The sequence below is a fragment of the Seriola lalandi genome, unplaced genomic scaffold (genome assembly GCF_002814215.2).
Source record: "Seriola lalandi dorsalis isolate HSWRI2012SDOR001 ecotype SW California unplaced genomic scaffold, Sedor1 jcf7180002054657, whole genome shotgun sequence".
NCBI lineage: Eukaryota > Metazoa > Chordata > Actinopteri > Carangiformes > Carangidae > Seriola > Seriola lalandi.
Genome location: NW_019525210.1, coordinates 1,016,331 through 1,038,253, shown reverse-complemented (window position 1 = coordinate 1,038,253; position 21,923 = coordinate 1,016,331). Strand labels below are relative to the sequence as shown.

The following is a 21,923-nucleotide window of genomic DNA, read 5'->3' as shown; positions in this document are numbered from 1 at the left end:
CTCACAGGAAGCTAATTCACCAGACACAGAGGGCGTGTGTCATTGGCAACAAGCAGAGCACCAAATCATCTGTCACGCTGGTTGTGTTGGACAAACACAAACTGCAACATAGCAACAAAGTCTCTTTGACAGCATCAGATCACTCAGGTGCCAGACTGTTAAAGTTAATGTGAGCCGTGAGGTTTGACCAACAACACTAACATCACCAAGTTTAACATGTTTTGGCATGTGATGAACATTATGGGCTCTACGGACATCGAGCATCGTGCATCAGTGCTTCAGAAAAGGCAGGAAAAAAAAAACCTACATTGACTGTGTCATTGCGTGTGAGTCCCATCTTTGTGACACCCGCCGCGGTGAACCTCAGTGAACATCATTATAGTCACACAACAAAGTGAAGCACCTCTCTGAGCCCTGTAGTACATAATATAAAAAAAAATAGTAACTGTACTACAAAAGAAATATTAAGAGGTGGTCAACACTCATTTACACGATAAAATCAACCAGTCCTCCAACCTGAACAGACACTTTGATACGACCCATAGGATTGTCTCCTGAATAGCGCCCCTACTGCAGCAAGTATACCAGACCTTGGTTGTCGTGGTTACAATAATAAACACGCTGACTGTACCGAAAGTGGCATACTTGCCTTCATCACCATGGTTACTATACTTACGGTCATGTGATTTGGGTTCAAATAAGTAGGGTACTTTGTCAACGTTAAACAAATGTTGTCATGGCTACAATATAAACAGCTAGTTTCACATGGGAATCGAACACCGCTCTCTTGTGTCATATTGCTGTTTTTTTTTTTTTTACCCATCCATCCACCACAACCTCCTCCCAACGTGGACTTTGTCTCTCTTCACACTACGTCTCCGCACTGTTCTCTTTGCCATGTCATAATTATTCATTTTTAATACGGCCACTAGATGTCGCCTAGCAACAAAACGCACCCCGATGAGTATTTCTTCCTCCCTGAAGACAAGCTGCTCCACCTCCTTGCAGCTGGTGAACCAAACTAAAACACAGTAAAAAAAAAAAATACACTCACTTTGCACTTCATATATTCTCATGATGTCACAGCCATGAAATTTAATGAGCACATTCACACTAAAAGCTGAGCTAATGATCTTGGTGTTGGCTCTGATGCCTCCCACAGGACAAACTTTACATTAATAGTCCCAGCACTGAGAACAGCAGAACGATCGGGATGCTGTTGTGTTCTGTTGCTGTGTTTTGTCTTGAGAACATTAAAACCTCCAGGGGACCATGAAGAGTATTTCACACCTGATTTAGTTTTAGAACCCAGTTTTTAGCATCACTGTGGTACAGTCCTGTCTCATTTCTCTCATCTGTCTCCTGCTGTCTCTGTCTCATCACTGTGTTAACTTTGTCTGTCTTTGGTCTCGGTTGTCTGCATCTGTGTATGTGTTTACATCTTGGCCCATCGTGGCGGCTGCGTCATTTACAAGTGCAGATCGTTTCTTATTTTTCACGCATTGTAACGAGTATTATAACGATTTTAGTAAATAATGCAAAAACTTTTCTGAATCCAAAGGACTGTGCGGAGGAACTGAGGTGTTTGGTTTGGTTTGGTTTTTTCTCTGTTTTCGGGGCGTGGTCTGGACTTGGTTTCACACCTGTTTGTGCACAGTCCTGACCCGGACTTGATCCATATTATGGTTTGTCTCGGACTTGACCTGAGTGGTACTCGTGTCTCTAACTGAGCCCTCTAAGCTCGCCTGTTACGAGTCTGGTTGACTTTATTTTTTACTTATTTGTTAGTTTGTTTGTTTGTTGGCTTCCTGATTAGCTCCTCTCGTGCAAGAGGTTCAGCTGTCAGCTCTCCTTCCTCTTTTATATAATAGTTATTTACATGTGCATCATCAGGATTTTAGCAAAAATTACAACATTTGAAACTTAGATCTTAGGACTGTACTGAGTGACTGGAGTCATATCATAGCTGAAAAACAGTGCGATCACAAGATAAAAAATATTTTCACTGTTTTGTTTCTGGATTTTGTTTTGTCTTCGTTTTGACTTGGTTTGAACCTCAGTCTCAAAACCTCTTGGACTTGGACTGGTCTCACACTTGGCAAAAAGTCAGTGGTTTTGACTAAAGGCCAGAATTAATCTGTTGAAAATGTACGCTCAGATATATAACGGTCATTTTGTTCTATGAGGAAAGAAAGATGCATCACTCCTACAGAAACCAGTAACGTCTGCTTCACTTGTTCATCAGGTCCGTCCACATGTGTGATCAATCTGCAGCAGAAGAAATTAAAGAAGAGGAAAATTACTAATTGTGTTGGTATTTCTGTTGAAGAGAGAGAGAGAGAGAGAGAGAGCGCAGCCCACCGGACAAAGAAAACTTCACTTTCTAAATCAGTCAAAATGAAAACAGTCAGTGGGATGAAGAGAAACCAACTCCCTGCTTTAGATTACTGCACGTGCACACACACACACACACACACACACTGGACAGTTTTACCACCTGACTGCATGTCTCTCAGACATGTTTTCCCACACACACACAGCTACAGCTACGCCCCGTGCTGTAAAGAGAACCGTGGCTCCCCGTGGTGACATCATCAGGGATTAAGACTTTGGACCGGAGCAACGACACCAGAAAATATCCACAACCACCCACAACTGCAGAGGGAGAGAGAGAGAGAGAGAGAGAGAGAGAGAGAGAGGATGATAATGAAGAGTCGGTGATGGGGGGATGCCTGAAGAGCCCTGCAGAGGGATTAAGACTGGAGGTGATGAGAGGATGTGATGGAAACAAAAAGAAGAGTCATGATCGTCTTTATGAACCCACAGAGAGGAGACATGATCCTGACTGGAGTCCATGTGAACCAGAAAGCGGGAGTGAGAGACGAGAGAGAGGAGAAAAGGGAATAAATCCAATTAGAATAGAAACAAAAACAAATGAAACAGAGGAGAATAGAACCAAGTGGAAAAGATCAGTAACTTTAAATAAACAGAATGAGTAAAATAACAGTACATCATTTCAGAGAGGAACTAAAAGTCGTGTCGTCGCACTGTTCACATGATCACATGTAAATTCAGCAGATGTTTGTGTTTAACCAAACACACTGTGTGTGTAAGCATTAGCTTGTATGTGTCGGCTTGGATTTGAACTCTCTGGCTTCTCCCTCATGTGAAGGAACAGAGTCTGGGGTATAATTCACATGTTGACCTCACTGACTGTGGTAGCAGCTGCTGCAGCCAGTATGAAAAGGCAGAGCAGTGACTGACTGTAGCTCCAAATACAGCAGCTGCTGGTGTCACTACCATGAGCAAGATTGATAAGCAGCATCATGAGTGAAGCAGATTTATGTCTCTGCAGTGACAGGGAACACGACACACGGGCCTGTCAATAACTGTCTTGTGAACTTATGTAGGGCTGATGAAAGGTAATGTAGCAGAGCGGTGAGCCCAACTACAACACAGGTAACAACTCAGAGGGCCATAAATGTGCTCCAGACTGTCCTCCTGTAAAAAACGAGCCCATAGGTCGTCTGTGTTAGCGGGTCAATATGACCCATAGTTACTTTTTGTTGTTAGGCGACATCTAGTGGTCGTAGTAATTATGGCAGGAGCAAAGGGAAAAGTTGTCAATGTTTGGAGGAGGTTGTGGTGGATGGATGGGTCAACAAAACACAGCAATATGACACAGAAGAGCGGTGTCCGATTCCCATGTGACACTAGCTGTTATCACTGTAACCATGACAACAAAGGCTGTGTACTGTTGAGGAAGGACTTATTTTAACTCAAATCATGATCTTTTCCTACACCTAACCAAGCCATGACTTTTATTACTGTAGCCATGGCGACAAAGGTAGATACCGAGCTGTCGGTACAGTCTGCGTGTTTATTATTGTAACCATGACAACTGAGGTCCAGTACGCCTGCCGCTGTAGGGGCGCTATTTCAGGAGACCCTCTGATACTATGGGTCATATCAGAGGGTTAAAACGACCTGTATAGCTTCTCAGGGTGGGTTAGTGAAGAGGCCACACCTCCCTCACACCTCTGTTGTATTACATTATCTGCAGAGAGGGGGGGCTCTATATCCTATTATTGAGGGTGTAGTTATTCTTTAACATCTAATGCCATCAATTTTAAAACCACATCCTTGTACAATATCACTGTATAGCAAACACTGTGGTTGAAGCTTAGGAGAGATTGTGAAAAGTTGCATGAATAAACATGAATTACAGATACAAGGAGGTGAATGAAAGGCATCTGTGTGAAAGTCAGTCAGCAACACACCTACACTGCTACTGGGTATAAATGTGGTGTGTAGATCCATCCTATTAAAATGCATCAGCACAGGCTTCGACACACTTTCTGATAATAGTGACCTTGCAGGGTCATTGCAGGTCACACTGTGAGAGATGGGTGCAACTAAACTTTGACCTATCTGTCACATTGCGCCTCAGACTCACATTGTCCCTCTTTCCCACTGTCACATTTTCAATATATTATATATAATATAATATTTGGGCGTAACTCAAACACATTTTTTTTTTTTGTTCCATCAGTGTATTCTGAGTCATTTCATGTTGTCGTCTGACTGGTTTGTTTGTTGTATATGAAACAAATTACCTGTCATTTCCCTGCAAGTGTGTGCAACTCTGTGTCCTAAAACGTTTTCAACTTAACTGCAACAGCAAATATATTTTGCAGGAAACACAATTGTCATCTAGTTACATTTCTGTGGAAATGATTTTAATTCACGTATTTAGAAAATCAAATGCATTGCCTTTGAACATAATCCAGCCAGAGATTATGTTTCCTACAAAATGTATTTACTTTTGCGGTTTAGTTGTATAGAAACATAATTTCCAGAGACAGGGTTGTGTTAGCTGTTAGAAATGGGTTGTAGCATCAGTCACACTCTGAGAAGTTGGTCCTAAAATCCAGATGTTTAAGGCAGGTTGTCTTTGGTCTTTTAAGTTGTTAGTCCACCATCAGTAGACATGTGCCACAGTCTGATGTAGCACCATTGGCAAACAAAGATTTCACCCACAATCCTCTATTATTATAAACATATAGATTAGAAGGGAGTAGAACATACACAAAGACTACAGCAGAGCAGATGAAATTCAGAGGCAGCACAGTAGAACAGCTCAGAATGAAAAGAGCGGAGCAGAGAATGAATTGAACACTCGGAGGTTGGGGAGGAAGAGATGCAGATGTGGGATGCTTGTTGCTACGGAAACATGTAAACACTGTCAAAAACATGGCAATTGCCAGATTGCTGAGATCACCGCCGGCCCACAGCTGTGACACAGAGAGAAAGAGAGAGAGAGAGAGAAAGAGAGAGAGGCAGGGAGATGTTTCCCTCCCTCAGCCAGACAAACAACAGATAGACAACAGACTGTCACAACAGCTGACAGAGGGAGAGTTGTATCTGACGATCGACAGAAAGAAACTGAGTCTGAGGAGTCTGGACTATAGAAATAATGTATGAGCTTGTTAACATCCCTCAAATATTTTTTGTTTCCAGTTTACAGCATTAAAGTGAAAGATATTAATAAGAGGACACTGAAAGCAGTTTAGGCCCGTATATAAGCTCAGTACTGGTCTTTCTCGATATTTTCTTAATTCTTTTTATAATTTAAAACAAAAACGGAGGCTCTACAATCATGTCAGTAGGTCTGTGAGGATGTACAAAGGCATATAATGTTGCTTTTTTCCACTTAAATGAGCTGTTTGTAAGTTTTTGCTTTTGCTACATTGCTAATGTTTGTATTAACAGCTGTTTACTTACCAGTTTTGCCAAGAGCTTCAGCCATAATCGTGTTTACAACACAACAGGTGATAATACGCCCTCTGAGCAGCTACTTCTTCAGGACAGACTGGACGCTACAGTGACTTGGTATCGGAAAGTGACAATATGGGATAACTGGGCCTGGGCTAGCTGGTTAGCATGCTAATTTTAGTAGATAAAAAGAAGTGATAGAGTCAAAACATTAGCATTGCTTTCCACCTCTGGAGACAGCTCTTAGTGAGTAAAGGAATGAAGTTTAATGCTGAATTTGCAACCTTTCTTCTAGACTGGTAAGTAAACAGCTGTTAATGTGAATGTTGGCTATGTAGTGATAGCAAAACTTACAAATAGCTCCTTTAAATCTTTATTGACAAAAAATTTGCAACATTAAACAATGACAGTAACAAAAACCAAACATTATTGATTCACATTTTGTCCATCATTCATACAGTCGGGTTGATGGGTTCATCTGCAGCTCGTTTCTGCTATTGCTGCTTTGTTGTCCTGTAGCCTGAACATGTTTTTCCATTAAGAAGAGATTCTTTAAATGATTATTAGACACTGGTCATTGTCATTGGTGCTACCTCCCTCCAGGTCCTAATAGATTTCTTTAGGCGTAACAGTATTTTAAACAAATATTGTCACTTCCCATTACATCATCTTCAGAGAGATAAAGTACAATACCATTCATAGGGATCTTATAACGGGGTATTTTTTGCAGTCCTTCCCCAAAACACAATTATTTTATGGTATTTCCAAAAACCCACGAATCAATTGATCAAATTATTCAAATACAAGAATCAAAGTTTCTGATGTCTGAAGCATGTTGGTGTTCAAGACTAAATGCTAACATGCTCACAATAACATGCTGATGTTTCGCAGGTTCAATGTTAACCATGTTGACAATCTTAGTTTATGCTAACATTCACCAATTACCACTAAATTCACAGTACAACCGAGGCTCATTTGTAGATATTTGATCATAAAGCAAAGCTTTGAACAAATTAAAACATTGACCTGATTGTGGCATTGGATAAAAGGTCAATGGATCAATATAGTTATTACAGTTCATCCTGATGGGAACATGAACGTTTGAACCAAGTGTCATCACAGTGTATTGAACACCAAAGCGGTGGCCTTGAAATTTCAGATATTTGTTGTGTTATGTTTACACTGACACTACTACTTTTTCATTGCATCAGTTCATTCAAGAAATATTTTTGTTTCCCCATCCAGAAACATTCTAGATTCAGCCTAGAACAGGAAATAGTTTTGTGGGTCATTGAACAAAATGTGACCAAATAACATGAGCTTGTAAAGATGACATCACTGGTCAGTCTGGCAGACATTAAGAAGTTAAACATGTGCACTTCAGACAAACTTTGGAAGACAGTATTAAGACCGCAGGATTAGGAATATCTCTGCCCTCTGAGCTCACCAGAAATTTAGGTCTCCTGGTAACAATAATGGTTTTTTAAAATGTCTCAAAAGAATATTAAAAAAGAGCTTTACATCATCACCATGAACACAGTTTGGTAGTAAACAGAACCAGTCGACATGATTTATTGTTGTCGCTGTTGATCATATGAAAGCAGTTAAAATCATCATCGCATGCTGATGCTGTTCAGCAACAATAAATCAATGAAGACGGGATAATCTCAGGGATAAACCACTTCAGACCGCTGCAGATAGAAAACAATTTAACAGGACAATGACACAAAATCCAACAACCAAGAATCTGAAGGTCTCAGCGCGTCCACCTCCACCTTTTTGTTGCCCTGGATGAACTTCACAGAGTCTGTACTGGTTGGAGGGTTTGTCATGAATTATTAGTCACTCAGTGATAATAACATCTCATTCATTAATATGGAAATAGTAAAAGCATCAGCATTGTTTGCATATGACCTCTGCAGCAGGAGAGGAGGGAATGGGAAACCTTAAAAATGGAACAACGAATATAAAAAGATACAAGTTGTAGGAGTAAATTCCTGCTAACCTCAGAGTCATGGTACCAGCATGTTAGTCACTGTTTAATTGTTGACAGCAGCTCATGTTGATGACAGTGAAAGCAAAAAATGATTGATTAAATAAAAAAATGTGTAAATAGTTCACCTGAAAACAAAAGCCCTGTCTAAAATATGATTCTAAAATGAAAGGACATCTTAAATATCTACATTCAATTCACATTTGAAAAATGTTATTCTCCAAGCATCTGTATAAACTGGCAAAAATTTCCATGTGTGGCCATTACATGGCCAAAAATATGTAGGAGTATGTGGAACATCACGCCCATGTGTGAAAGTTGAACATGTTACTAGAGAACAATGGTCATTAATCTGCTGCTCTAACAGCCTCCACTCCTCTGGTTCCAGTCTTTCCAGCAGATGTTGAACTTGCTGCTGGGATTCACTCCCATTCAGACACAAAAGCATTAGTGAGGTCCAACAGTGATGCTGGTCTGGTCTGGCTCACAGTCGGTGTTGAACAGGGGTCGAGGTCAGGGCTCCCCCAAATTGGGAAAAACCTTTATCTTTATGAAGCTGGTGAACACTGGTGGTGTGCATGTAAGCATGGTTGGGAAACGCTTCTGAAAAATGGGACACTGGCTTCATTTACTTAGGTACTGTCATTTTGAAACAGGAAAAGGATAAACACAAATTGTTACCACAAAGTTAGAACAACACTGCTGTCTGAAATATCATTGTATGCTTTTGATTTAAAGGGCCCATATTTGACACTTATCCTGTGTTTAGTTTGAAGATTTGTCGTTTTAAGAACCGAAAACCATCTCCTCTCCCAGGCTTCTCTCTGGAGCTCTAGTAACAACAGGTCAGTGAGTGAAGGGAGGTTCTGAGCCTCTTTTCTGATTGGATGACTGTTTTGTGAGTGATCTAATAAAAATATTGGAGATTTCAGGTAAACACTCGAGAGAAAACAAATCCTGCAAGGTTGGATGGTGGGTCCAGGTGGGCGGGGCTTGGGGTGTGGCTGAGAGCGGTGACTGCTTTGTTGTGACATAACAAAGTTACAGAAGTCCTGACGGCTTGTTTTAAGGCTCAGTTTCTGAATACAGGCTGTGTGCATTTCTCTGTGGACTGAGCGCTTTGATATTTTCACAGTATTAATATAGAACCTAGACCTGCTCTATAATCAAAGAAGACATGGAAATCTGCCTTTGTACAATATGAGACCTTTAACATTTCCCTTTATTGGAACTAAGACCCCCATATAAAGACAAACTAGCTTCTCATCATGACAAAATTGTGTTCTATTATAAGAATATTTCTTGAGGGGAACTTGCCTGAAGCAATTTATCTTCCATCAGAAGGAGAATCTGAGCCAAACACAGGAATGACTTCAGAGTAAGAAAAACTCCTCAATCTTTCCTCATATCCAGAAAAGGCTGCAGGACACAATATGAAACATTTAATGACATTTAATGAGTGGTGGAGCTGCAAAAACTGAAGTTTAATGACATCTATCTGTCTCTGTAATGGACATGGATAAAAAGGTCCACAGTCAAAAATGACTATTTCAGTGGAGACATTTATGTCAGTGGGGAGGATGAATCAACCATCAGTATAACCAGCAGTGGTTGTGTGACTGGTTATCTGAATAAAGGGAAGTTAATTCAGAACTAAATTGCAGTTTTATTCTGGATGTGGATTAATCATTATAACTGAAATAAACCAGAATAAATCACTGGCCACTGCAGTTCAAGCAGGTCATTCAGTTTTACTGAATCATGCACTGATGCATTCAGTAAAGACGTCAATTCAAGACATGACACTGGACCCAGAGTTTCCTCTAGATGAGGCATTCATGTGCAGTTTGACTGATGGATGTCAGTCTTAGATGGACAAGTAAACAAAGCATCTGGGCAGTTTTTATATCCACAGTCAACAGTATTTATTTTAACCCTGCCTGTTATTTTTCTCTAATTTTAACAAAGTAGATTTAGTTGCCTCAACCTCACCAAGCCATAGAGATGGCAGATTAATACACATCTGTAATGTTGATCAGATTATAAAACACTCAACGTATTTTGTTGTTTTGATGAACTTGCTGTAATTACTCCACCTTTTCAGCTCATTAGTGCTGGCTTTACCAATATCACCTGTTTGTGCTGTTGATGACGTTTATCGTGTTCACACACATTTACAGGATATAAAACTGATAATCACGATCTGTCGTGGAGTCGCTACGAACAGCGGCGACTTGAACGATCCTCTGGTGTCCTATTCACATAAAACTCAGAAAACAAAACCTCATCGATCATTTTTGAAAACAGATTTATGTAACATCTGTTTTTATTCACAGTCATGCAGTGACAGTGTTTTCTCAACATAAAAGCACTTTAACATTAACCGCATCCAGTTGTCCATTTCCCAGCGAAACAAAAACATCTGTCAGTGGTGAAAAGCAGATAAGTACATTTAATCATGAACTGTACTTTGGTACAAATTTTACATACTTGCACTTTACTTCAGTCTTTCTATTTTCTCCTTCTTCCATCTACTCTTCACCCCATTTTAAAGGGAAATGTTGTAGTTTTAACTCCACTCAATTCATCCGCCCTTACCTCACATTAAAGTGTATGATTGAGATCTTAAGGGTCCCTCCCATATTTTACATGTTTCCTGTGTTTTATTTGAAGTGTTGATCCATAAGAAGATATATTTGTGGTTTTAAGAACCAAAAACCATCTCAATGTAGTTTTACATCTCCTCTCTCAGGCTTCTCTCTGGAGCTCTGGTAACAACAGGTCGGTGAGCCAATCATAAGAGAGGAGGCTCTGAGCCTCTCTTCTGATTGGCTGACTGTTTTCTTAGTGATCCAATAAAATATATAGCAGATTTCAGGTAAACGCTCAGAAACAAATTCCTGTAAGGTTGGATTGTGGGTCCAGGTGGGCGGGGCTGGGGGCAGTGACCGCTTTGTTGTGACATCACAAAGTTCAGGAAATCCTGACGGCTCGTTTTAAAGCTCAGTTTCTAAATAAAGGCCGTGTGCATTTCTCTGTGGACTGAGCATTTTGATGCTTTCACAGTATAGAATATACAATATAGAACCTAGAACTGTTTTATAATCAAAGAAGACATGGAGATCTAACTTTATATAATATGGGACCTTTAAACTAAAGATCATAATACTTCTCTCACAGCTGCCATTTAAAGAAAACCTGTCTCAATGTATGTGACAAGCTGTTTTTACACATTTGATGGCACCAAACAGAGAAAAATCCTGGAGGAGAATCTTCAGAGACTTGAGATTTTTTTTCCAGCAGGAAAACATCCATAAAGATGCAGACCGAGCGTCTCTCAGTGGCCCAGTTAGTCCTCTTCATCCTCCTTCTCCCCCTTCTCTTCGTCCCTGAACGCCCCACAGAGATGCCACAGAGCCTCGACTTGTTTTAAAGCGTATCATGAATTTATTGGAGCCTCAGCTTTAATGATGTCACCCTCATTCATATGGAAATGGATGAAAGCATTTTGACACATCGACGCTGATCCAAGGCGACCTCTGAAACTCCCATCACCAGGCAACCAACATATTAACTAACGTGGCAACCAGCTGTGGTCCATTTACTTCACAACACGGTATCCATTCATTCGAAAAATTTTTTTTAAAAAAGAAAAAGATGTCAGCGCAGCACTTTCAGCTGAGTAATTGTTGAGTAAGACACAGCTCTTAATTCATGGGAAGTTGCAGGCTTTCCAGAACATAAATTATAATAAGAAGTACTTGTTGCTTTTTTAGGATTGAAGAGCCTCAAACGGTGTGAAATGTCCCTGACTGAAGATGAGCAAACGTAGTAACATACAGTACATGAAACACAGAAGACATAGAGCAGAGGTACAAGAATAATTTCAGACAGACTGTCTTTGCAGGGCTGGAGCATAACTTTATCTTTGTCACATAGTTTCTAGAGCCAGGAAATTCACGTTGGGATGAGATGAAGTGGGCAGGTCAAGCAGCATCTACCACAGCTGACTGTGATAAAGCTGTACACCTGTCAAAGCCCATCTGTGAGTCTTAAATCAGAAGATCACCATTTTGGGAAATTATTGACGTTCTTGCCAAGTGACTCTCACATCTGCACCGTAAATATGAACTAAAGTCAGCAGCCAGTTAGTGTAGCTTAGCATAAAGAGTGGAAATATATGAGGAAACAGCTAGCTCTGTCCAAAGCTAACAAAATCCGCCTAGCAACACCTCTGAAGCTCACTGATTAACATGTTACATCTTGTTTGTGTAATTTCTACAAAGACTTTCTTGTTCACTGCAGTAACTTCCTCAAGAAGTGAATAAGCAGATTTCCCAAATACCTACCTCCTGTTAATAGGATTTAACATTTTCTGACTACAATGTTTACTGGGGATAGTCTCATGAAAAGATAATTTTCAAGATTCAAGAAAATTTTGCACCTAGAGGTTTTAGGGCTTGTTTTTCCCTTTCCCTTAGTGTGTTGCAGCTTTTTGTGAATGTAAAAGTCCTACCAAAGTCCAAGGCAAAGGGAGTTATTCTCTCCTATAGAAAACTCCTGAAGGGCCTGCAATACCTCATATCTCCACCAGGCTTCTCTTCCCCAACTTATCTACATCACTACATTAAATATTAGTATAATGCCCACCTATGGGTTAGTTTGGCACGCCCTCAAACAAAGCTAGTCAGAGCAGAGGTTGGTGATAGTTTGGCTAGTTTTAGTGTGTCACCATGTCGCAAAGACACTGTTTTTTTTTTTTTGGTAATGTTTTGCTTTGTTTTGTTTTTTGGTGGAAACTTAAATTCTCTTTGTATATAAATAACTGAAGGTGCAGAATAAATTTTACTAGCAACGTTAGCTTTAGTTTTTCCTTTTCCACTTTAGTTGGCATTTTAGTGCATTTCCACCATGTACAAATATTAATGGGGGCATATATATAAAAAATGTTTGTATACGGATTCAGATTGAAATACTAAATCTAGCGTTATGTCACAATAAGCAGGTAATGGTAATATTTACCGAACAGAGACATCCTGGCTGTGGATGTTCATGCTCCACTCTCATATTCTGGATCAGATTTGAGTTCAAACATGTGCGGATGAATTTGACACGTATTTTCCAATCAGTTATTTTCTGTTACATAGTGTTAGTTACTAGCTAGTTAATTAGTTAGTTAATTAAAGTTTGCTTTTAGAACCTCCACATTGGTAAGAAGATGAGGCGGTGCTCACAAGTGCTGGATACGCCGTCTGTCGTCAGGCTTCCAGAGGTTCAGCCAATCAGAACAAAGTGGCCTTTTAAGGAGGATTCTTAAGGAGACCCAAGAATGAATCATGCAGAGCTGCATTAGTGGAGACCCAGAATAAAAATACAGAGCTGGAAATGAGCATGAAGGTCCACTTTAATGAAAAAGTTAGTGTTAGCTGTTAATTAATAATAATGAATGAATAATGTTCATTGTTTTAGGCCTTTTTTACAATGAAAAACTGTTTTGTAGTACTGTAAATTTTGAATATTGAAAAACAATTTTTTAAATAAGATTTAAGAATCTCATTGTCATATAAGATATTTGGATTCCAGTTACATTTGTAAGCTATTTGCAAATGTGGTTTCTCAACTGCAACTTAGGTTTTATTTTTATTGGCTATTTTTTTCTGAGTTGTGCTCTGAGAAGCTGGATTTTAAATTGGCTTCTGGGCACAGTGACTGAGTTACTGAGTATGTCAGCTTTCAATCACATAAAGGGATTGTCTCTGTTTTGCTTCAGTAAAATGTGATTTTGGAAACTCCAGAAAAGAGAAATACAACAGAACCAGTGTCAGTCTCTGCCCACACACACACACACACACACAAACACACACAAACACACACAAACACACACACACACACACACACACACACACAAACACACACACGCACACACGTGGACGCCCTGCAGACAGCGCAGTGTTTCCACTCTGACCAGGTCTGACCAGGATCTCTTCATGCCCCCTCACCGTCATTAGACTGTGATTATTTTTATTACTGAGAATGTGTTTGTTCCTTGGAGTAATGGAGTTAATCATCAGCTGTCAGTGTGGGGGGAAAACACTCCCTCTACTTGACGACATGAGGTGGATCAGAAGAAGAGCCTCTCTTCTGATTGGCTCAATCCTGGAAGTGAGAGAAAGTGCTCTTTTTTGTCATGTTATTTTAAAGACAGAAGTATTAGATGTCATGGCCTCTGTGTAAACTGTGTTGCACGGCCACAGCTGTTTATGTTTGGAAAATACTTGGTGAAGTCGTCTTGGTAGTCAACAGGTGTAACAGATTCATCTGCTCCTCACACAGTTTACAAGCTGCTGGACTTTGTTCCATGTCCACTGCGTACTTACTGACTGTTCTTTGTTTTCTGTCTTCATCCCGTAGAAGGAGAGTGACCAGCAGATAACCGCCCAGGTGGAGGGCGGCCTGACCACCTTCACTCAGACGGGACTGGCAGCCGGTCAGGAGTACAGCGTCACCATCACTGGAGAAATCGATGGCAGGAGAGGAACCGCGAGCTCCGCCGAATTCATGACCCGTGAGATTTTTTACTTTTTTTGTCCTTTATTGACGACAACACCCATGATTCTGTATTTGTCCTCTCAGGCAATTTGAACAAAGACTTTAAGAGTAAAAAGTGTTTTACATTCACAAGAAAAACAACATTTCTGGAGGAAAGTTGAAAACATTAAATGTAATGGAAATGAAGGCTATTGATTGACCAGTGCAATACATCTGCTGCATACCTGCATTGAAGAAGCCACATTCATCAAATATGGCAGACAGGGAAATCATGAATATACCGCAGTTGACAGGTCATGATTACAAATGTAAAAGTGCAGTTTCAAGTGTGCTGGTTAGAAAAGGGATTTTCTGACCAATGTGTTGGCAGATGTGAGCAGCTCAAATGGCCAAACTGGCAGAGATAGTTTAAACATTTCCCTCTCGTTGCCCTTCCTGTGAAAGATGTAATCTGTGATGGCTGCAGGGACTCTGCCCAGCGGCCAACAGTGAGCAGAAAGACTGAGGCTGCAGGATCATAACTGCCAAGTCTGCAGGGTAAATTTAAGGTTGAAAGAGTGTTTGTGTACCTATTTTCCCCCATGGAATCACTGCTAAACATGGATGAAGTCAGCCCCCTGACCCCTTGGGCTCCTGGGCCTGTGATCAATGGGCCAAACTCTGTGTGAAGTATCTGTTAATATTTATTGTTTGAGGGTTATTGAGATCAGTTGAAATACATAAAATTCCCACAAAGATATGCTAAATAAATTATATCAATGCAAAAGACCATAAAAAGAAACAAAAGAACTAGAAAGAGAAAAAAAACATGACCATAAAAGAAAAACAACCATAAAAGGTGCAAAACAACCAGAGACACAAAATGGTCACAAAGAGAAACAAAGGGACTCCAGAGAAAAAAAATTACCAAAAAGAGACAGAGACAACCTCAGAGATACATAATGATTACAAAGAGACACAAAATGATCACAAACAACAAAAAAACAAGTCGAAAAAGTGACACAAATAGATGCAAACTTACCACAAAATTTTTCTCACAATCGTCATGCTCCTAAAGCTACATGTCACCTGATAAAAGACAGACTGTAAAAACTGTAAGTTGTGCCTTTTGCCATTTTTCCTCCTCTGCTTCTCCATTATCAGTCATCTCCGGTCCCACCAACCTCCGAGTCGTCAAGACGACCTCGACGTCTGCGGTGATCCAATGGGAGAAGTCGCAGGGTGAGATTGACAGGTACCGTTTGACCATCACGCCCAGCGATGGAGCAGGGAGCAGTGAAGAAATCACCGTCCCAGCTAACCAAGACTCCGCCCACATTCAGCAGCTGGAGGCGGGGCAATTGTATGACATCATCCTTGTGGCGGAGAAGGGCACGAGTCAGAGCGAACCAACAACCACCCAAGCGGTTCCTGGTGAGTAGGACTGAGAATAAGTTTCTCTGCAGATGAATGAAATTCACTTTTAGATCAGCAGATGTGACAACAGGTTTTAGTATCAGTACGTTTTTCTAACATTTTTTTGTTGAAATATGCTCCAACACATACAGCAGCTTGTATCCAGTATGCTGGAGTAGAAAACAAATCTACCTTTCTTAAGTGCGCATCTATGGAAGGTCATACTAACTGGAGCACCAAATGTGGATTAATCCGCTGCTTAAAATAGTCCCCAATCACTATTACAGTGAGCAGGTGTTTCAGGGAATTATGAAGTGTTTTAGAGATTTACATGTCCAAAGTGCTTGGAGCTGAGAGCCACAAACCAACACATTCCTGTTTTGTTTTTGGGTTTTTTTTGTCTTTTCATGTGATTTGTGGGAAATAAGAAAGGTATAGAATAATAAGAATAATAATAATAAGCTTTACCCTTCATGTTTTAAGCTTGAGGGCAATTCCTTTTGAAGATGACCCAGAAGACTCTGAACAAGTTTCGTCAGAATTTTATAAAAAGGTTTAACTCACTCCTCATCTTGTCTGAAAATCTTATACTTACCCAATTTTTGACAATACTGCTAAAGCAAAAGTTAGAAATAGGTAAAAGAGACAGTATGAAAAACAGACAGGGATTGAAAACTTTTATCTCAAAGGAAGAAAAGGAAATAAATCTCCTGAACAAGCTGCAAGGACTCTTCGACCTTTCTTCTGTTAAGTGTGAACAAGTTAAATTTGTCTTATCCAGACTTTATTCAGGTGAGAAAAGTCTTGCTAACTGAGAAACTTTATTTGTCCAGACACCTCAGTATTAAATGGAACACATCATATAAAACTCATTGCAGTATGGAGAAACATTACTGTGAAAGTTAATGAAGCAAGAAATATTCTGTAAACTGTTCCGTTTTCCTAACTCGTTAAATTTCCTTTCTCAACAGTGACACAGACACCAAAGCGTGTTGAATTCCTCTGTCGAACCTCAGAATTTTTAATTATATTTCAATTTTCTTCTTTCAGGTTCTACACGGAGACCACAGTCCTAAGTTGTTTGTTTTCCCTTGCACAATCACTGACAAACTGCTGTAAATCAGGGTTCCTGAAAAGTATCATAATGACCCTGTTTACACTGAGTCATGTCATGTGTCTCAGCTCTCAAAAAAGTGTAAATACATCCATGAAGCATTCGAGACAGATTGAAATCTGAGATGCGTTCTAGTCAGATGTTAACAAAGATGTGTGTTTCTGCTGTAACTACGTCAGAAAGCATTGCGTGTTACGACGTAACAGTAAATAAACTGTCTGTGGTCAGAGGTTCTTCTGGTGTTTTTGGCAGTTACCAAACAGCTTCAGGTCAGCTTCCTAGAAGAAGGTGGGTCGGCCCACCCGAAGGATGGCCCTGACCCTGATTCATACATAGCCAGGAATTGATCAGATTCATAATCTGGCCAACAGAGATGCAGATATGTGGCTCAGCGTAAACAAGGGATTACCAGGATTTTATCTGAATATGAGACACTTGAAATGACAAGTGTAAATGGGGCCAATGAATATTAAACTGCTTTTCCTTCCTTTGTTGGACATAATGTCTTCTGTATTATTAATAACATCAGTGACCTTAACATTGAATCCAAATGCTCACTCCCTTCACATCTTCAGGGAAATCATTACCAAGGGTTACCACGGCATCTTTGACCAGGCAGGTCACACTAGCACCGGGACAAGATGTTGGCAACGTGGACCAAGGATTTAACCCATTACCTGAAGTGCAAGTCTATGACCAACAGGGGAGGAAGGAGGAGGAGAGAGAGACTGACTCTGTAAAAGTTGGACGTATCAATGGACCTAACAAAGACTCCTCAGCTTCTGTGATTGCAAGAACTAAACCTCTGGTCAGCAGGATTATGGCGATAAATGGCACCAAGCCCAAACTCACTCAAAGACTCACGTTGCCTGGGAAGCCAAAATTCCAAGGGCCTCTCCGTTTCAACACAACCAGAGTTGTGCCCGGAGAAAGAAAGGTTGGCTATGGCCCTTTGAAAAAGCCCCTAGTGGGGCAGAAGAAGAAAGCACCAATAGTGCTCAAAAAACCTAAAACAGGTGCCCCCAAAATAGGAAACAGGACAATAACTTTGACTGTAAAAGAACCTAGCACTGAAGCATCAAGCACTGAGAGGAGGGATGACAAAAATCCAGCTATAATGTCTGGAACTGATTCAGAAACAAACAGACAAAGTAGCTCAGAGGAACCAAAAGAGCAACCAGATGTTGGCATGGCAAGCCAAGGAAAGGACACTGATCCAGTGTCTTCAGAGCCAACTGGGACTTTTCAGAGCCAGGAGAAGAAATGTCTGAACAAAATTAAAGTGACGCACATCAGATTACCCCTTAAGGACAGAGGCAGCGGGTGTAGAGGGGATGGGACAGTGTTGGTAGGAAACACATTGGGTTCAGATAAACGTCCCTTTGAAACAGATGGTACGACCCTTTCTGATCTGAAACCCTTGGCTGCAGATACAGACGTTGACTATTCACAAGATCCTCTACATAAACTCCTGACAGACACTTTTGACACTATGAATATCACAACATTTTCTGTTCACCTGTCCAAACCAGTTTTCACAGGACTGCAGCCACTGTCATCATTTTCGTCCTCATCATCATCCTCATCAACCTCACACTTATCACCTACACCATCATCATCCCTGCCATCATCTTCATCCCCATTGTCTTTAGCATCAGCTTCACAAGTTTCATCCTCATCAACAGCAGCACCATCATCATCTTTAACATATTTAATTTCATCATCACCATCACTTTCACCTTCGTCATCATCAAATTTGCCATCATCGTCACTAACATCACTATCACTGTCGCATCCGTCATCTTCTTCTTCCAGCTCTGATAAATCAGATTTAGTTGGAAGCAGTGAACTAGATGCTGTTAACAGCAAAAGCAGCACTGAGTCTGCATCATCAGAAGGAAGACCACAGCCACCCTCAGGAGAAGGTGGCGTGCCTCTTTATCGCCACACACCTCCAAAACGGGGCTTCATACGTCGTCCACGCCCAAATTTAGGTTTGTTTCACAACAAAACCCGTCTAAATTCCAGAGTTCCTCACCGTTCCCCTCTTCCTTTGAACATTATCCCTAGAGAAGCGTCAGAGTCCAGACATACATCCACAAATGAATCTTCGTCTTCATCTGTTTCAGAGGAATCATCTTCAGTTGAGGTAAATACTCCAGTCAGGGATGCAGGTGGGGACAAATATGGGGCAGCTACACCTGCATTCTCTGGAGTTGAACAAAACCAGAAAAAGATGCTGACAGAAAGAGGACGAATCCCAGTTCGCCGCCCTCTTCCAAAGGATGGATTTGTGCGTCGACCCTTTCCAAACATGGGATCTCTTGAGAATCGAATTCGTTCAAGGCTCTTGACTCACCCCACTCAAACTTTAAATCCCAAAACAGAGATACAAAGACAAAAGATATCTCCCACTGAATTGCCAGCCACTTCCTCTCCTGTTTCCAAAGAATCCTACCCAGCTGCAGGTACAGAGTCAGTAGGAGAGGAGAATGAAGATAGATCTGGGACTAAAATCTCCACAACAAGTGTGTCCAATGAGTTAAATCAGACTCTTAGAGGTAGTGAAATGCCTTCCTCCCATCGCCCACCCACCAAAGTTGGTTACTTCCGTCGTGCCCAACTGTATGGTGGACCTTTTCAAAACAGAACACGTCCAAACCTAAGACCACCTCAACATCCAAACAGAGGTGTCATGCGCAAACCTTTCCCAGTAAGAAAGTTGCATGGAGGCTCTCTTGGAAGTCAAGTGAGCCAACTGCAAAATGATAGTACCCCTGAAATCCAGGATAACCATTCAGGAAAACAGGATGTCCCCAGGCCTACCCAAGAAGTCCAAATTACACATGCAGTAGAACATGGAACTGCAGATATAATTCCAAGTGCCAAGATAGATGACCATGATACCGTCAGACCAGAGATCAAATCAGAAAAGGAGGACAGTGTTCCAATCCAAACTACTAAATCTGGGGAAGGAGAAACTAGCACACCGGATTCTAATTTAGACTCTGACATCCAGAAACAGAGAGTCGATGCTGGTAAAAATAATGCCCCTACCGTTCGAGGTAAACCTGCTTACAAAAAAACTAACTCTGATTCAAGAGCCTCAAGACCAGTCACACTTCCAAGGAGACAACCACCAACAAGAATTATGACAGGACAACAACGCACGCAGATGAGACAATACATCAGTGGAAGCCAAAAGGGAGAAGATCCAAAAAAAAATAATACTGCCAAAAAGGTGTTTGAACGGAAAAGCAGTGCTGATTCCAAACCTCTGATGGAATCAGATATTTCTTCTACTGGAGTCACAAGGGAACCCCTGGACTACGTAGGAGTGACGAACCGCTCCTCAGATGGATTTACACTCGTATGGGACACTCCGGAAGGAAAGTACAAAAACTTTGTTGTGACTAGGAAGCAAGTTAGAAAAGTTGAAAAACCAAAAAATGAGGAAAGGAAGAAAGATCAGGACAGACAACAAGAGGACGTCAATAAAGAGGAAGGAAAGCATCTACCAACCAAAGAACCAGAATCTGGAAGGAGCACTGAAGATGAAAACAGAGTACCAGAAAGTGTCGAAACACATATTCCAGGGATACAAAGCAGCACAACAGTTACACCTTCATTAGAAAGTGACAAAACTTTCAAAGAAGTTCTTCCTGGTTCAGCTCGCTCCCTCCACTTTGAGGATCTGCCTCCTCAGACTGAGTACACCGTGACCTTGCTTGGAAAGGGTCCTGGCCTTCTGTCCAGACTGCACAAGCTTGTCATCAGTACAGGTACAAGTCATTGTGACAGTAGAACAACATAAATTACTACTGTACAATGCTACAACATTACTGTCAATGTTGTAAAGCCTCTACAAACAATTTTCTTTCCTCTTGAGCTACCGTAATCAATCTCAGTCTGTTCAGAGTTATAAAGCTGTTCACGTGTATGTCACATCTTAATTGCACTTTATGTTGAACTGATTAAAACACATAATCAATTGTTAACTAATCATCACTTACCTTGAGTATGACTGGAAAAATTTGCTTACCCACTAAATGCCTACTCCATTTTCATTTCAAGAGCTCAAGTGCTGTGCTGCTCTTGAAAACTGTAAGCTTGTATTTACAGTTTCAGACACATCAACCATGTTTTTCTCATTGATTCAGTGACATATAATCTAATTTGTTGTTTGTTTTCAGCAGATTTTGATGTTGAAAAAACCCATTAAGAATTTGTGTTTTGTGTTCAGGCTGTTTGTGCACTCACTCCTCAGCTTTCATGAATATGTGAAATACTTGTATTCATGAATTAGCAGTCATACAACATTATAAACACATAAAAACATACTCAATTGTTTGATGTCAACGGATATACATTGGCACAGTTCGTCATATTGTAAACTCTCTCAAGTTTGTATTGGCTTCTAGGTGCATGTTAGCATTAGCGTCAGTTTCCTTTAGCATGTTGGCTAACTGGAGCTGTGGATCAGCTGGATATTCTGTGCTGATTGATTCTCAAGTTCTATACTTATTGGTGTCTTGGGTAGTATTTTACTGCTTCAAAGAAATTCAAGTTTCTATCCAAATACTGAGAAGATATTTGATTTTTCAGAGACAGAGAGTTGAGGTGAGTGCTAACTCTCAGCCTTGCGTCTTTTGCACCAAAGGCAATTATCTCAGTTTTGTCTGCCCTCAGCTGGAGAAAGATCATTTGCATACAATTAATGTCCCTTGAGGAGCAAATCTATGGGACTGTAGTCACCTGTGACAGAGCAAGGTAAATTTGGGTGTCATCTGCATAATTATGATAGCTGGTTACGGAAGCATGTACGTTAAATGTTAATAGAAGAGGTCCAAAGACTCCACTGTGGGGAATTTCACACATCATGTTGGTCTACTCAGATGCTTAATTACCTGCTGAGACAAAATTGTTCCTTTTCTGCAGATAGGATTTGAACCAGTTAAGCACCATGCTGAGAGCCAAACCCAGTTTTGAAGTCTGTGCAGTATTACTGTACGGCCAACTGAGTTGACATCAAATGAGAGTTTAAAAAAAAAAAATCAGTAACAACATAACAACACCATTCATTCACTGCTGCTCTGG

The 21,923-nt window shown here is 40.6% G+C and overlaps 1 protein-coding gene across 3 annotated transcripts in view; it reads left to right on the top strand.

Moving 5' to 3' along the window:
* Positions 1–21,923, top strand: part of LOC111665725 (tenascin-like) — a 57,707-nt gene that overhangs the window by 28,084 nt on the left and 7,700 nt on the right. The window contains exons 7-10 of one of the 3 annotated variants that reach the window (XM_023420793.2): positions 14,180–14,333; positions 15,461–15,730; positions 17,402–18,820; positions 18,956–20,608. In XM_023420793.2, coding sequence (XP_023276561.1) covers positions 14,180–14,333; positions 15,461–15,730; positions 17,402–18,820; positions 18,956–20,608 — 3,496 coding nt within the window. Of the gene's footprint in view, positions 1–14,179; positions 14,334–15,460; positions 15,731–17,401; positions 20,609–21,923 lie in introns of all 3 variants that reach the window. The other 2 variants (XM_023420792.2, XM_023420794.2) reach the window with 2 other exon arrangements.